The sequence below is a fragment of the Neopelma chrysocephalum genome, unplaced genomic scaffold, assembly GCF_003984885.1.
Source record: "Neopelma chrysocephalum unplaced genomic scaffold, ASM398488v2 Primary Assembly neopelma1_71, whole genome shotgun sequence".
NCBI classification, from domain to species: domain Eukaryota; kingdom Metazoa; phylum Chordata; class Aves; order Passeriformes; family Pipridae; genus Neopelma; species Neopelma chrysocephalum.
Genome location: NW_020897731.1, coordinates 2,158,650 through 2,175,368, shown reverse-complemented (window position 1 = coordinate 2,175,368; position 16,719 = coordinate 2,158,650). Strand labels below are relative to the sequence as shown.

Genomic DNA, 16,719 nt, shown 5'->3' with positions numbered 1-16,719 from the left:
TAGCAGCCAATAAGTTAACTACTGTATATATGACTATATTCAAAACAATTTAGTAAATATATAGCATCGTGTTATGATATATACATATATTCACAAAATATATAACCACAGTATATACAACACATAGATTAGTACAATTCTAAAGAGCCAAATTTGCTGTCACAGTCAGGTCATATTTCACTTGTCTTTTGTGCTGTTTTTTTTCCTTTGAAGTCATCACTGCCTAAGGAGCCAGAAGGTGGCTAGACATGCATTCAGGTTAAGTGTGGAAGGTCACATCTAATTTTTTTTTAATTATTATTTACAATCTGTAAATCATCAAGAACATGTGTGGAAAGCCTTTCCCAGATACCAATACCTCCACATCAGTATTTATAACTTTGCAAACCTGTTTCATTATCAGTGGGCTCCTAACTAAACTCCAAGCACCTCAGTGCTAACAGTAAGGGATGTAAGCAGCCCCTTCAGATTAACAACCAGATAAACAGAACAGCCAACGAATAAAAAGCATTGTTAAGTATTAAATAGTACAGTACCTGCGAGCCAGATCCCCTCCCCACAGCAGAGGTATTAGTGACAGACTGAGCAGAAGACAGATTGGATGAGACAGGGTATTTGTAATGGTTAGAGGAGAGTTTGTCAGTAGATAACCTATTGGGTTTCCTGTCAGCTGGCGGATAGCGCGCAAAGATTTTTGGAGACGGCAAGTTATCGTACAGGCCTGCGTTATCATAAAGCATTTCTTCTCCAATGTTCCTGCTACGAGAAGAAGGAAAGCCATCTTCTGGTTCCCACTGCAACACATACACCTCGGCAGTTAGTGAACAATACACCATGCAGAACCCCCTAGGTGAAATTAAAACATCAATAATGCTTTTGACTGCAGCAAGCCCTGGGTGCTTAGCAAACATACACTTATTTTTCACACTTAAGTCAAACTATTTAGAAAGAAGAGGGGAAGACATAGTGTGGAAAGGAAGCATTGCATCCCGTGGCTCACAGCCTCAGCCCTAAGCATGTTCCACAGTATGAGTAAACCTATCACCCTCGCTGTTTCATGGACTGCATCTTAAGTTGGTAGCTCTAGTACCAAGGGGGCACAAACAGACTGTGTTAACGGGGGGATACTCGCAGGCCACACAGATGAGTCTGTGGATTACATCTGATATATGAGTTGTTAAAAGTAATATGGCCTAAGGGGTATTTTCCTAGTTTTTTTTTTCTTTTTTTCCTTCTTCAGGTTGTATGCCTTTCCCATGAATAAAAGCTGCTGGTATACTGGCACCACATTTTATTTGATGAAGAATTATTATTCTGAGCTAAAAGAAGTACAATAGCTCTTTTTTTTTTAATTTTCAGAAAAATGGAAAGCTCAACAACAGTACTCCAGTGATTCATTCAATTAAGCTTAAAAGAAACCAATCTGGTTGCCAAATATCCTTCCTTAGCCCATCCTGGCTGTGGCAATACACTACTCATACTATGGCATGAGCACATCCAAGAACTACACAGAGACTGCTCACCACACATGTGGTCGTGCGTTGTTCCAAGGAGGGGTTTTCTATATTTCTTTCTGACATTACTAAGACATGTTGGAGGACTGGATGTCTGGTCCATTTCACACTTTGAAACTCTTAACTTCTCTTGAGTTTGCCTTTAGTTGGAGCTTTATGCAGCAGCCCAAATTAAGAGTTGACATGGGCTGTAGCTCCCCTGTAAATCTTCCTGAGGACCACGTTGCCATGGGTTAGCATCTACTATATGTTAAACCCTATTACACACCTGCCTACAATCAGTCCTGCAATTTATGAACATGGAAGTGACCACAGTGGCTCTCCTTTGGGATGAGCAGTACCCGCTGTCATCTGGAATGCAGCCCCAGGGACTAAGTGTTTGGGTTTTGGTGTTTTTTCAACAGACATTAAAAAGTGCCTGGTGTAACTGACTTCTAAATTTTGCCAGGTCCAGTGTGATCTAAAAAGTACCCCCTCAAGTGAGTATTATATTCAAGGACTTGGCAACGAATCGTCAACAGGCAACTGCTTTCTAAATGCACGTTGGCTCACGTGCAGGTTAATGCAAACAATACGTCCCATGCCCCTTTTATTCTGTAGGTGTGAGGGGAGTCTGCAACCCCCAACCAAAAAAACATGAGTTCATTTGGAAACTGCCCATTGAGCATTTTTAGATAATATAATTTTCAGATGTCCATGCATTCAACACATGCAAACCATTTGTTCTGTGCAAATTCAATTCTTACCGATCCATTTATGCAGGGAACATCATCGTAATGAAGTGCCATTCCACTTGGACAGGCGTAGCCGTTGGCAGTGCTTCCCCGGTACGGATTTGTAGATATAACTCGCCTGTTCATGAAACTGAATAAAGCAAAATAAAAATAATAAAAACCAGCACTTAAACCTAAGCCTAAATTATGATTCAGTGCTATGTTCCCCATGTCTGATTCTGTAGCCTGGAAGCACATAGCTTCTCACTTTCTGCAGGACAGCTTTAATTCCTTTGCCACTCACACGTTGCTGCTAGCAGCCAATATTACAACATATGTTCCTGTACTCCATTCTTACAGTGGGAATATAACTGTGTGAAGGCCAGTAGAGCAACAGCTGTAACTGCTCAGTGGCATATTTACATGGGAACCTGCTGATCTATGTTATACATAAGCTTGCCAGTGTCCCAGAAATGTTCCCTTGCTGTCTGCACTGGGGAGAAGCAGGTGTTTCTGGGTGCATGCATGCTCAGGGGGATGCAAACTTAGGAACTGAAAGAACCAAGAATCAAATCCAACAAAAATTGATAAAAAACCCCATGGAATTTAAATGAAATTTCCTGAACAATTACTTCCTCAAAATCTGGGAATTTTTCTTTTCTATATCAGAACTTTTGGCTGGGTATGCCACTATGCTTCCCAACTCTCCCTGGGTAATTGTGCATGGAAATACTCTATATGCTCATTCTTGCTCTGTTCCACATGGTGGATCTGAGTCCTCTGGAATCTTCAAAAGGGGTATCTATCTATCTATCTATCTATATCCATATATTTTTATATATTTTAATTTATTCCCTTATCCCATCCCAAATAACATAAATAATGTTGCTTGTTTTACCAGAATCCTGCAGAACACATGCAAGATATCAAGACCTACACTGCGTTTGCAAAGATCTAACAATGCAGAAAATGGCAGAATTGTGCCCAATAGCAATAATGACCCCAAGGGTGAGTTTTCCTTTGTAGCAACTGCTAGAATTGAATGAGGTATAGAGTGAGATCTCAAGTAATTCTTAGAGCCTCAGGTGTACACGAATGGGAAAACAAAGTTTTCCATCCCAAACAATGGAACTATTCAGACTCTTTGCTGACATTCATAAAATATGATAAAGCACTACTAATGCAGAGAGGGTCTTCTGTAGCGCTGGCAGGAGCTCAGGAATGTTGTGGTTTCAACAGTTGCTTTCTTTTGGCTTTGGAATAACATGGAGTCCATTGAATTTCTCATTCAGAAGGAGAACTGGGGCTCACCTGAGCTGCGGGAGACCTGGGCTCACAGGAGGGACAAACCTGCCCAGCTTGTGGGAGTGGAACAACCTTTAGACAGGAGCTTTTCTTACTTCAAACAAACTAACAACAAAAAGCCCAAGGAAAATTCCACGATAAAAATGTTTTTAACTTTATCATATCTCAAACTTTATTAGACATTATTAAAGGGCTGCATTTGTTTATTGTTCTTAGTGAAGAACATTACTCAAGTGTTTTTGGTTGGTCTGAAGAACTCCAATTGGAGTCGTTATTGTATTTCTTTCTAGTTAAGTGGCTTCAATAAGAGTGATACATAATAACCATGTCTGAAAACCGGGATATTCCTTAATGACATCTGATGCACCTGTAGTAACTATTTCCACTGCCAAAGGAAGCTAAGGTTTATCTACAGATCTGCAAAAACTTCATAAGCATTATTTCACTAAGCCTCATTAATCCTGTTTTCAGATGCATCCATGTAACTTAATTGTATTCTGAAACTGCTAGATGGAAAATGGAGAAAACTTGCTTGGAAGAACTGCTTTTTCAGCTTTTCCTAAATACCTATTGATTTAGACGAAGGAAATTGATGGGGCTATTAAGGAAGAGCCAACAGTTTTGCAAAGCATCAGTCTCAGGAAATGAAAAACCAATAATCCAAAGTGACTGAGTGATAATCAAACCTTTAATGATTCCAATTTAATTTGGAATACTGATATTCATTCTATAAAGGGCAAATGAGTATTTTATTAACATTTAAGTATCATTGTAATTTCTCCTCATTTTCTAAGAGTAGCTCAAAATCAGCAGGTAGCTACTCCAGTTGCTTATCAGCAAACCCTTGCAGGCTCTTAAAGACACACAATGAATTTTAACTAATTCTTAATAGGGGAATTTTGCTATTTTGCAAGTTGTTTGACATTCCTTTCTAACATGTGGTCTAGTTGCATATGTTTTTTCACTTGTCTCCAATTAGTATCACATTTGTGCAGAAAAGGAAAGCCATGCAGTATTCAGGGGAAGAGGTTACCATTCTATTTCTCTTAAATGTGGTTATTGCTGGATGCTGACTGAAGCAAAAACACATGTCAACACAGGATAAACTTTTTGAGCCCTATTAACTTCTAAAAAAATATTAACATAAATCTGTATGCTAGGTGCATTTTAATTCTATCAAAATTATCGCATTTTCACAAAACTGGGCTTGTGGTAATACTGAGTCACTTTAATTTCTATCAGAAGACATTCTGATTGAAGTTGTGCATTTTCTCTTGTTAAACTTCTCTTAGCACCTCGCTAATAGCAGGAGGATCTTCTTTTGCACAACTTCAAAACTTTTGTCTTTTTTTTTTCTTTTTCATTTTCTGTCTGTTTGAAGTCACAATGGGCAGATGGGGTGTGATTCTCTAATGTATTAAATCACACAAATTCCAAATGTGTGTGGGGAGTCTTATTTTGCAGTGGGATGAGGGCTGATGCCTTTGCAAGCTGTCTTCTCAGGCCACCCTCTTTCTGTCCACGGCAAACTACAGGGAACATCTGCAGCAGGGCATCCCGCCTGTCCCAACCGTTTCTTAACTCCCCTTTTTAAATTACCTCATCTAGCCTAGGAAAAATAGAAGTCTTTTCCCACCAAAGACTGCTGTAATGCCTAAAATGATTCAAACGTGTAAATCACTATATATGCTAAGTATGCATTACTCTTCTTAGCACAGGATCAGTAATGGGGAATTCACCAGACTCATTTGCAATTTAAACAGTTTCCATGCTGAGCCCTAGACACTTTCCCAATTTCCACCTCCTAAATTAAACCCCAGAAATTAATTGGACTAGGGTGAGCTTGATGAAGTTTTTGATTACTCAGAAAGAACCTGAGAAGGAAATACTGAGAATGTGACCATCCAAGACTTAAATTTGCCATACATTCTTAGTGTGTTGCATATATGGGCCAATAATATGCTGTATATTTGGCTATATGTAGAGCAGATAGAGCCAGTAAATGTGAATTACATAGCTGCATATTTCAGAATATTTGTTCTCTCCCAGTGATAGTTCTAACTTTTTAGGCAAAATAAAAGATTAAAATACAGTATTTGATAAGGAGACTTACTGAAAAAATTAGTAAAGATTTGAGTAAAGTTGCATAGTGCCTTGCATCTTTTACAGAACTTAGCAGGATGCCAAAACAATAATCATAAACACATCTAACATGCTGCGATGCTGAAACACTTCAGGAGTTCAGTATCTGGCAAAGGGAGAGGTGGATTTTGATAAGCTGTGTTGGCAGTGGAGTTAAGATATGGATATAAATTCTCAGAGTACTGGAAACACCCGGGAAGCTGAATGCCTCTCACCAGAAGGTCTGTTTTGCAGCCTGGATGACGCTTGCCGTCATTTCCACATCGATGTAGTCATAGTGCAGAGCTCCAGGGTCTGTTGAGGACCCTGTTTCTGCCAGCAAAATTCCTATCCATCTGCCCATGTCTTCGGAGGATGATGCCTGTGAGGAGAGGGCAAGAACATAAGTTAGGTTTTTGCTCTGCCACTGAGCTAAGGATTATTGTAAAAAGGTGCATTCTTCTTGGTTGACAAATTGCTACCACATTGTATGAGAGGCTCTGGTTTCACTCTGCTGAACTCCTAAAAACCCCCGGATTTCTTATTAAATCTGCTTTGCTAGAAGGAGTGCACTTTAAGTAAGCTGTGTGCTCATCAGTTATGATGTAATACAAAGTGGGCAATCCACAAAAAAGAAGAAAAAATAATCATTTAAGGCTAGTGGATTTAGATTCAAGTAATGCTTACTTTAGACTTCAGAATATTGAAAGCTTTAACAGAATTATTTTCCTATGTTAGACTGGGGGATTTTAGATAGCATGACTCCTGAGAAGAAAGTGTTACTGCTAAGTAGAAACAAGAGGGAATAGGGAATGAAATAGTGAAATTTTAATGGTACTTTTTGGAAAATTTCACTAAATTTGTCTAGGTGATGTCATTCATTTTCCTGATGGTGCAAATAAAAATATGAATACTACTAAAATAATTTTAAATTTTTCATGTTTTGCTTCAAATCACCAATTCAAAAGTTAAACAGTAGCAAAGTAAATAATGGATAAAAGTAAGGGGGGAAAGAAACTGTGAGTTTTTTAGGTTTTTTCTTATTTGTAAATATTTCATTGCCTTTCACAGTTCCTTGAGCTGTTTTCTAGTTTTTCAACTTCTCTGAATTGCTCTCAGGTAACAGGCCTGTTTGCAAGGATAGGAGACTAATATGATCTGCAGTTGGAAACATAAACTGGTCAAAGTGCCCGTCCTGCCACTGAAAGCACAAGGTTGTCTCCTCCTGTATCTTCATCATACTTGGCTTTAAGTGTCTTCTCATTTCAGGTTTTAAAATATGACGAACAAAGCCCCTAGAGAAATCCTGACTCACCTAAACCAGACAAAAGTGTGACCTTCATAGTGCAAGGAGCATGCCAGTGTGTACACATGTGGTGTGTCAAGAGACACACCAGGCTGCTGGCACACTGTATTTTCTTACTGCACAATTACCTTAATACAGACACAGACAAAGCAAAAGGAATTCACATAAGCAGCAGACAAATGAGGGTTAAGAGCTCTAGAGCTCCCATCAACAGTGATCCATTATTTAATTATTGCTAAGTTATTTACTCAAAGTAATTATATATCCCTGATGTAGAAGTGTGCCTAGAGAAGGAGCAGGGATATTTTAGTACCAGGTCAAGGGAAGGTCAGTGTAGAGAAAAGCATCTTACTGAGAAGATTTCTGAACTACATTAAATCTCAGTTATTTTTTTTGTCTACGACACTTAATATTTCTTTTCTCCTTCCAGTATTTCTTATTCAGCTCTGCAATAATATTATTTCAAAGATTTTTTTTTTGAATGGACAGGTTGTATGAAAGCGCTTCTCTAATTTAGCTTGTGGGTGTTCCTAGAAGTCACAGCCATTAGTGACCATTGTACCTCAAGCACAGCAACCTCCTGCCCATTTCGGAGCAGGCGGAAGGTCAGGGGATGCTTCGAATCCAGCCCCAGGATGACTTCGCAGCCACGGAGAGGGATGGAAACAATGTGCGTCTTCAGATCTGTCCTGTCCTTGTGGAAAATCAGTTTATTGTCTTTCACTCTGCACCAACGCTCACGCCAACGGTTGTTAGAGAGCACATTGAGATACCCTGCAATAAAATGAAATGTGAGATATTTTACTTCTGACATTTTTTGAAAAGAAATAAAAAAAAGAAACTTATTTTCAGTATAATGCTAGCCCTTAAATAACTTGTTCCTCTTCTAATATAAAGTCCAGATGGGTTTTAGGAAGACAAGTAAATGACCATTCCCCACTTCTTTAATGAAAACTATCACTGTGCCAATAACCTAGAAAAGAGCATATAAATATGCGATCCCGCTCATGAGCAAATGGTTGTTCTGTGTCAGTCACTGCAGCAGCTGGATGAGCAGGAGCACACCAATCCCCAAGACTTTGGTAAGAATGGGAAAGGGACAGTGATAAAAAGTTACATACCCAGCTGATGTGCTCACACACCCTCTCTGTGGGTAATGGCTTTGAAAACTGTGGCTGACCAAAATTTTCTGGGAAAATTACGACTCCTATTATATAATTAGGTAATGAGCTACCTTCTGTAACATCCAAAAGTAGTTTTTTTAAAGACTTGCTAGAGTTGATGCTGTATGTTCTAAATTCATTTAGAAAGAAGAATACACATTGGGTTTGCAGCACCTATAACCAACATTTAAGAGATTGTTATCTATGTGAATAAAAATAAAATTCATAATGGTTTAAATTTCAAAAAGTAAATATGTATGAAATTTAGCTTATCTTAAAAACAAAAGTTTAAAAAATTATTTTTTTTCCCCAGGGATGATTGAGTGCCCTTACAACTTTTCTTACCATATTTTACATTGATACAGTGTCTAGGCATACAACATCATTAAACAGGCAGTGTTTTGTGGTTTTCCTTCTCTGTCTAATAACAACAATCATTCCAGACTCAAACCTTACAATCAAAGCAATGCCCATTTTTCCTGCCTTATTAGTTTGGGAATGAAAAAAAAAACAACCTTTTACTTTTGCTTCCACATTACAAACGGTACATGAACTCAGCATGTTGCTGCTTCCAAACAGGTTATGAGGAGGAAAAAAATGATAACTTGCAAAAGCCAGAAGTGAGGTTAAAAAATTGTCTTCTACCTCAGATCTGATTTTCATTTAATCCTGTTGGAGAGCTCTCTCTTTGGTTTTCATTAAAACTATGACTTATTATTAATTTTTCTGGGTTTTCCTTCCAACATCATGGTTCCAACGTCCAAATGCGATCCAACAGGATATGGCAAATGAGAATTGTGCACATCTTGGAAGGTGCTATAAAAAAATGAGGATGTGCACAATCCTCTGGTTTTGGCTCCTTGTGATGATCACACTCTTCAGCTCTTCTCCCTCCTCCTGTAACAAAACCCTGTATCACTGTGCATTATATTAGAATCCCTAGAAATGAAAAACTCTTCACATGCAAGCCAGATGGCTTGTTTTGGAGTGAGAGTCCTTTTTTTCAGACAGTTTTTCCCCTCTGCTTCCAATGCACCTCTCAGAAAAGCTCTTCCAAAACTTACTACTTCAGCTGAACTATGCAGGATCCTACACTTTCCCTCCCACATATCTCTACTTAAACCTTCAACAGCTGAAATGACCAAAATGCCTTGAGTGTATTCCCAGTTGGGGCATTAGTACTTCCACTTTGTCCAGGCAGTCTAGGACCAGTGATGTTGTAGGGAAGAGCTTTGCCGTGACTCCAAGCGCAGTGGGTTTTAGTTTCCACTCTAGCTGGGTGTCCCCTGCAGCCCTGCTGGGATTTTCCCTTTGTTCATGGGAGGTAGAGCCTTCGAAAGTGTAAAAACCTCCAACTATGGAGCACTCTCCCAGAGGGCACTGAACTGAGCCAAATTTCTGGTGGTGAGAAACTCCTTCTGCAAAGGCTTCCTGCAATGACCAAAGCCTAGACATTTATATATTTTCCTATAAAATCTGCAAGTGGTGTTGAGTAGAGCCAAATGCAGGCAAATAGTAATGTATTTATGCCCATATCTGAAATAATGATAGAAATACGAGGAATTAGACTGTACAGCTGTGGTTAACATCTCACATAATACAGAATAATCAACAGAGTATGAGAGCCCGGAAGTTTGAGCTTTTATGGAAGCCAGATGCTTCGGACAATGCATCTGGCTGGACACAGCTTTTCCCAGCTGTTCTTTTGGTTGATAAATCACATCTGTACTTAGCTGATGTATAGACACATATACACACACTTATTTAATCAAAGTTTGCTTATGTAAATGATTCCCTAAGTGTGGCTTGAAAGCCACTTGTGATCTATGATGTTCTCTCTGGTGGTCCATGGATCTGCTTCTACCACCTTGGGCAAGCATCTATCACACTTCATGCTCCGATGAGTTCTGCCAACTGCTGCCTAATCATGGGTTTTCTCAAAGTTTTTCTGGGTCAATTAAAGGGTAAAAGGCAAATTCAAACTCAGAATCTGGTGCAATTGCTTCAAAGCTTTCTACGGAAAATCTTTTCTGGAAGGGATTGGGTGAAGGGTGTCTTCACTCTTATTTATGTATTGAAGTGTTACTTAATACTTGAGCACCAGAAGGCAAACAGGAGAATGTAAATACATTGCATTGTTTTAAAATAGCAAAGCTGTGAGGACATCAGCTAAGCGCATTGCACAAAGTCTTAAATTGTGAGCAAACCTTAACAGCTAAGATATAAAATGTAAGTATTTTCTGCATGCCTTTTTATACACTTCCTTGGTGCTGCCAAGCACCACAGCTGTCATATGGAGTGATCAAAATTAAGAGTTAAAATAGCTTACTAGAAATTTGTTACTTCATTTTGCCCAATATGTACCACTTTAGGAACCTATAATTAAACTCAAATCACTTTGGTTGAGGGTAGTTGACTGCTGCCTGCTATTCCATAAAACCTTAACCACAATCCATTATAAAAGACTTGATCACTTTCCAAGAACCTTCTTCTGATTCCTAGCCTAAATTTATTTCATAGTTCAGCCTATATTCATTTTATAACCATTTGCTTGAGAACAGCTCGTTTCTTTATGTTTTTTTGTCCACACTTCTCTTCCCCCTCACTTCTGCAAAGAGTAATGATATTCCTTCTGAGCCTGTGCTGCCATTTTATTTAGAAAGTCAAATTATTTTAGTCTCTTTTTAAATCACAAACTCTTGATTACTCCTCTTGCAGTTCTGGCGCATACTTCTGCATGTTGGGGGAAGAATTAATTATAGCAGTAAATGCAATTTTAGAGAAATTTCTAGGCTAGAATTCCATAAAGTTTTACTGGAATGGGCATTTAAGACTCAAGGAGAAAAATCAGTTACCACATGTTGGAACATCTTCTTCAGCTGATGAGGTCTGTTCATCTGTTGATGGCTTTTTCTTTCCTAAACCAATGATCTTCGTTATTTTTTTCCCCGTTACTTTAGTCACAGTGCCCTTGGCTTCTGGTTTTGAACTTTTTTTCCTCTTCACTATTAAGAAAGCAAAATATTAAAGTGTGGTTACCCTAACCTGAATAAAAACAGAAGTTCAGACAAAAATATCCTGTGCAAGATGAACATTTGTACAAAGGTTGCAGACTGCAATGAGATAAACTTTATATGCCCTCTCTAATAACCTCTGTGTTGTAAAAATCATGGCATTCTGAAGGATAATAAAAACAAAAATCAGGCTTCTAATTTTATTTAATCTAATCAAGCTGCAAGTCTCTTTCCACAGCAGTCATCATCTAATTTATTAGTATGACTGAGGTACCTGCAAATAAACTTAGCTCATATACACAATACTAAAAATCCAGTCAGACATTTCTTCATTGTTCCTAAACATTTTCCTCAAAATACCTCAGCAATTAAGTACACAAAATAAGACAGAACATGCTTGCCTAGCAAAAATACTCCTGCTATGTATGATTAGGTTAAGATATCACAATGGACATTTTAAAAAGACAAGACTCATAAATGAACTACTAACAATTAAATTAATGGGGTCAATATAAGCATTGGATGGCTAGAATTTGTCATCTTCTGTGATCATGAGGGCTTGGAAAGAAAAAGCTCTGCTGAAAAGAGGTATTTTGCTAACATCCAGTCTATGTTTCCATTACCTTCATACAATACTAGTTGTACTACAACTTTGTGCACTGAGGCATTTTGAGCTGCTGATTGTAATATGGCAAGGACTATGGATAAAATTTTTAAAAGTGCCTACCTGACTAAAATCCTATCAAGTTTTCTTAAAACAAGTTTTTAAGATTAAACAGATTCAGAAGAAACAGACCTTTCATTTGCAAAACAGAACAAACAAACTTCAGAAATTGCATTCAGTGGCCTAAACTAGATTCCATCAACAAAGCAAAAGTCTCTCTGATAACTGACAAGGCAGCAAAAACTTTCATCAACTTGCCCTGAGACATAATTTTGATGAACAGTACATTTAAAATAGTTACTGACTGAGCTGCTCTATCTTTATCCCTGACATATCAACTCCTTCTGCAACAGGGAACACTTAGTGGTTATGGACTCGCGTAAACTAAGGGGAAAAATGGAGGGAAAAATGGACAAAATGTATGAATTGATGAACTGGGAAGAAAAATGCACAGAAAACAGAGAAGTAGTTTGGGATTCACCATGGGATAATTTATCATATTCAGTTTAATTGTTAGCAATCATGGAACATTATGTAGACATTGTATCTGTAGCCAAGATTGTACAAAGCTGAGGAGGAACAGCAGCTCTGCAGGTGCCGACAGCCGCTCCCCAGCCAACTCCAACACGCTGAGGTCTAATTCTCTCTTTTCAAGGGAATGGTGTTCACAACCTCTACTGTGCTCTCTAAACATGGCAACAATCTCCCTTGTTGGAGGGAGGATGTCCACCCTTCCCATGTGCTCATGAACCCCGGCCTAGGAGGCAACCTGAGTACAGCACCTGCCCTCAGACAGGTTTCCATCCCACACACCAGTAGCCAACAGCTGGCTGTGGCTGTTGAGGGGGAGGAGATGAAAAGCATAGAAAAAAGACAGAGGCTGAGAAAACCTCATTTCTCTGAAACAGAAGCCTATAGGAATCATTCCCATGAGCATGAACAGTGGGATAAGCCCATTTCAGTGTTTGTTTTTCTGTCTTGTCTTCCCTCCACATTGCTGTTTTTCTCTCCTGCAGAATTGAGAGGCAGCAGAAATAAGGCCTTCATGACCTAATCTCTTCAAGTTTAAAGAATATACTGATTGCCCAGTTGCCAGTGATTTTTTTTCCCACAAAAGCCCTTTCTTCTCATTTCCTTTCCCACAGCAAAGTGAACAGCTGGCAAAGGGCAGAGCAGAGGCTGGTGGTGGGTGCCAGCTGGAGATGACCATTTTCTGAAGCCTCTCTTCCCAAGAACTCCCTTAAATATTACCTATCCATTATTTTAAAAATAGCATAACTTCATCCAGGACTCTGAAAATGATGCCAGGCACACTTCATTCCTCTTGCAGTCACTAATGCCCATTGTCTTTACTACCCCATATTGAAGGTCAATTTTCAAAAGCAGCTGGTATTTTAAATGACTCTCCTTGAGGCTTCTAAGCTGGGTTGCTTTTCCAGCAACACATGCTCCATCATACCTCCCACAGGGTACCTGAGACACCAGGTACTTCTAGACATCGTGGTCAACACAGGTTTTGGGTCACAGATGTTTCTCAGCAGGTTTCAGAGATTAAAACTGTATTGAGTTTTATGAAAGCTTAGTAGAAGATTTTATAGGGTGAAATCTACAAATGTACCACAACTTTCAGAAACCACAAAACCTGATGTTGTTCCAAACTGATGGGTATGTCAGAGATCTGTATAGCCAGGAAACACTGTAAAATGACCCAGGTAGAAGATAAAGGAAATGAGTCAAAAGGCGAGACAGCGCTGGCACCAAGGCCAGTATTGACATTGTGCTCACTGCAGCTCATGTTACCGTTCATTTAACAGCTTCAGAAAAATGTCTTATCTAAACCATACCATTGCTATATGGCAAGTTAATGAAGTCAGAAAATTTCTTCTGCTTTGGGGAGGAGGGAAGGGGATGGGTAAGAGAGCATAGAGGTTGAGGGGGTTGAGTGTATTAGATGTAACTCAGACAGAACTCCCTCTGGGTTTGGGATTTGCCTTTGTTAGATTAAAAGGACTACAGAACATGCATGGCTCCTAAATAGCATATGCAAAATTATATACATATGTACTCACAAACCCACTGATATTGCATTATTATATACCTTTTATTATGTTAATATAAATAATCATACATAATAGTTTATATATAAAGGTATCTGTGTATACACACACATATATATACAGAGTATATATGTGTATACATACACATGCATGTATATATATATCAATAGATCACAGAATCACAGAATATGCCAAGTTGGATGGGATCCACAAGGATCAACAAATCCCACCATGTGCCTCAGAGTATCATCCAAATGCTCCTTGAACTCAGTCAGGCTTGGTGCTGTGACCACTGCCCTGGGGAGCCAGTTCCAGCACCCACTCACCCTCTGGGTGAAGAATTTTTTTTAATATTGAACCTAAATCTCCGCTGACACAACTTCAGGCCATTCCCTTGGGTCCTGTCACTGGTCATATTTATATAATATGCATGATTCTTCTAGTATTCAATGATAGTTTTTTTCCTTAGAAGCTGTACATCCACAATTTATGTTGCCACTATACAGTTACTAAAAAAACCTGTTAGTTGCCTATAGTGGTCGCCCAAGCTCTGAAAAACTGGCCTTTGAACACAGAAAAGGCAAAGTCAATATTTCTATATTTTATTTCCTTATACTAGTTTTATTGATTTTACCTGCACAATAACATCAAATGCCTTCTCTTACTGCAAAAATTTAAGGATTCATTCTTGACATAATTCAGATTTCAAGTTAAATTGAATCCTGAAAAACTTTACTGCCTATTTTGAAAAGACAAAAGCCAGGTATTTCACTACCTGACATTCCCTATATGTACACATCACTTACACCAAACATCTCTGGATCTGAGACGTACCTTGTTCTTTCCCATTGCACACAGCAGCGATGCCATTTTCCACAGCACCCTCCCCATCTGAGCTCGGCCTCTCAAATGACAACTTCTGCAGGGGCAAGTAGATTAGTTGATGTTTGCACCTTCATCAAATCAAGTGTCATCAGTCAATTTAAAAGTATGCTTACTATGAAATAAAACATGTTTCAAGCTCTCATCCACTTGGAAGAGAAATAGAAGATAGTAAAAACTTTGGGTTTAGAAGCTTTAGAAGCTTACAGAAATAACAAAATAGTCTATATCTGAAAGTGTATTCAGAACAGTGAAATATTCATAATTCAAAATATATCCTAATTAATTTCTAGACTCTAAATGTTGGAATAAAGAATTACATGGATCAGATAAGAATAAGGTAAAAACTGTATGTTCAAATAATGCTTCGTATATGCATTTGCAATTACAACTTCTCAGCAAATAGTGCATTCCTACAAGGTGCTTTAAATATGTCCAAAAAAGAGGCTTTTGAAATAAACTTTTAGCATTGATTATTCTGTAATGGTTGTGCGTGAGATATGGAATGAGGCAGATAGAGTTTATGCCAGCACAGTTTTGGTGACCAAACTACTCATGAGTGGTGAAGCCACAAAGAAGACGTATAGATTATCACAAAAAGGAATGAATGAGAAATTTTGTTACACCTTCTTATAGCATGCATTTTAGAAAACACTATTTTACAACACTTTCAATTACTTTGTCAATACTGTGCTGATATGTGCAAGTATGCAAACACAACAGCTTTTGCCTGTGAAACCAGGAAGTCTGAACTGTCCTGGAACATGCTTTGCTCTTGGTTTCCCAGGTGCAAAGCAACATAATGCCACTGACAGTGGTGCACTTCCACCAGAAGGGTGAATCTTGCCATTACAAGTTCGCTGATGAAACCTTTGTCAGAGGGATTTTTAAGCAAGGTCTGCAGAGGGATTTGCTGACATGGATGCCTTAATGGAGCAGGGCCTTAAACTGGTGCTGGTAATGTACTGATCATTCACTGCAAAGCTGCTCACTTTCATAATTCTCACTCTCACATCCTGCTGAGTCAAGGCAGCAGAGACAACCACATGTGAATAGCCAAGTTTCTGTATTGAGACATGAATGCTTGAAATGGTTTGCCAAAATAGTGACCTCAGCATGCCCAGGGAGCTCTTACACAACTAAATTCCCCAAAATGAGACTTTCCCTTAAAACTTTTGTATAATCTTCAGCTATTCTTCCCCGAGAGCAACACCCCTGGCTTGCTCTCTGCATTGGATGGAGAGCATCTCTGCATCCCAGCACACGTATCAGACCCGCTCAGTCTGTACCCCTCCGTGGCTGAAGAGAAGCTGGATACGAGCCAGTTTGCTGGTTGTTCGTGGCCAAGTGAACTGACATGGCAGAAACCTCAACTCTGTAGGATATGTGCACACATACAAAGAAACAAAAACAACAAAGGGACCATGTGCCTGTAACAGTAACACAAGTATTTACATCCAGTGCCTATCCAGTGTCTCTTTAAGCAATCATAAGGGATTTTTTTATTCACCATTTTGATAACTTTACCTTTTCTAGCTCCGTCTTGTGTACTGGAGAACTAGACAATGGCCCATCAGAGTCTACAGCTCCCGTACAGTTGCTGCACACATCTTTTATAACCTTAGGAGACAAGGCAAAACTTATTAATTATTAATAAAATACAAATCAGAGTAATTATATATGAATGTGAAGGGAGATGGGAAGGAGAATCACACAGACATTTACTAGGCTGGCAGGTGTCAGACAGGTTGCCACTACAACTTCTCCACACTCCCTCCCTAAGTCATTTCATGTATGACCTGGAGGAGACATAATGGCTGGAGGTGGAAGGTTTCAGTTTCTAGACAAACTAAGCTTCAAGGCTCTCCCAAGCAAAGAAACCGATACCAGTGCTGATTTCCATGTGCTAGTTTTGCAATGTGGCGTCAGCTGACACTACCAAACTAATTTCATTACAATGATGAAAAAGTGGGATAAAAT

The 16,719-nt window shown here is 38.9% G+C and overlaps 1 protein-coding gene across 5 annotated transcripts in view; it reads right to left on the bottom strand.

The window, feature by feature from the left end:
• AFAP1 (actin filament associated protein 1) overlaps window positions 1-16,719 on the bottom strand; it is a 117,073-nt gene that overhangs the window by 12,571 nt on the left and 87,783 nt on the right. For 3 of the 5 annotated variants that reach the window (XM_027686570.1, XM_027686571.1, XM_027686572.1), the window contains 7 exons: window positions 16,267-16,359; window positions 14,692-14,776; window positions 10,978-11,127; window positions 7,522-7,733; window positions 5,890-6,035; window positions 2,261-2,378; window positions 537-794 (listed from right to left, as the gene is read on the bottom strand). In XM_027686570.1, the coding sequence (XP_027542371.1) occupies window positions 537-794; window positions 2,261-2,378; window positions 5,890-6,035; window positions 7,522-7,733; window positions 10,978-11,127; window positions 14,692-14,776; window positions 16,267-16,359 (1,062 nt within the window). The remainder of the gene's footprint in view (window positions 1-536; window positions 795-2,260; window positions 2,379-5,889; window positions 6,036-7,521; window positions 7,734-10,977; window positions 11,128-14,691; window positions 14,777-16,266; window positions 16,360-16,719) is intronic. The other 2 variants (XM_027686573.1, XM_027686574.1) reach the window with 1 other exon arrangement.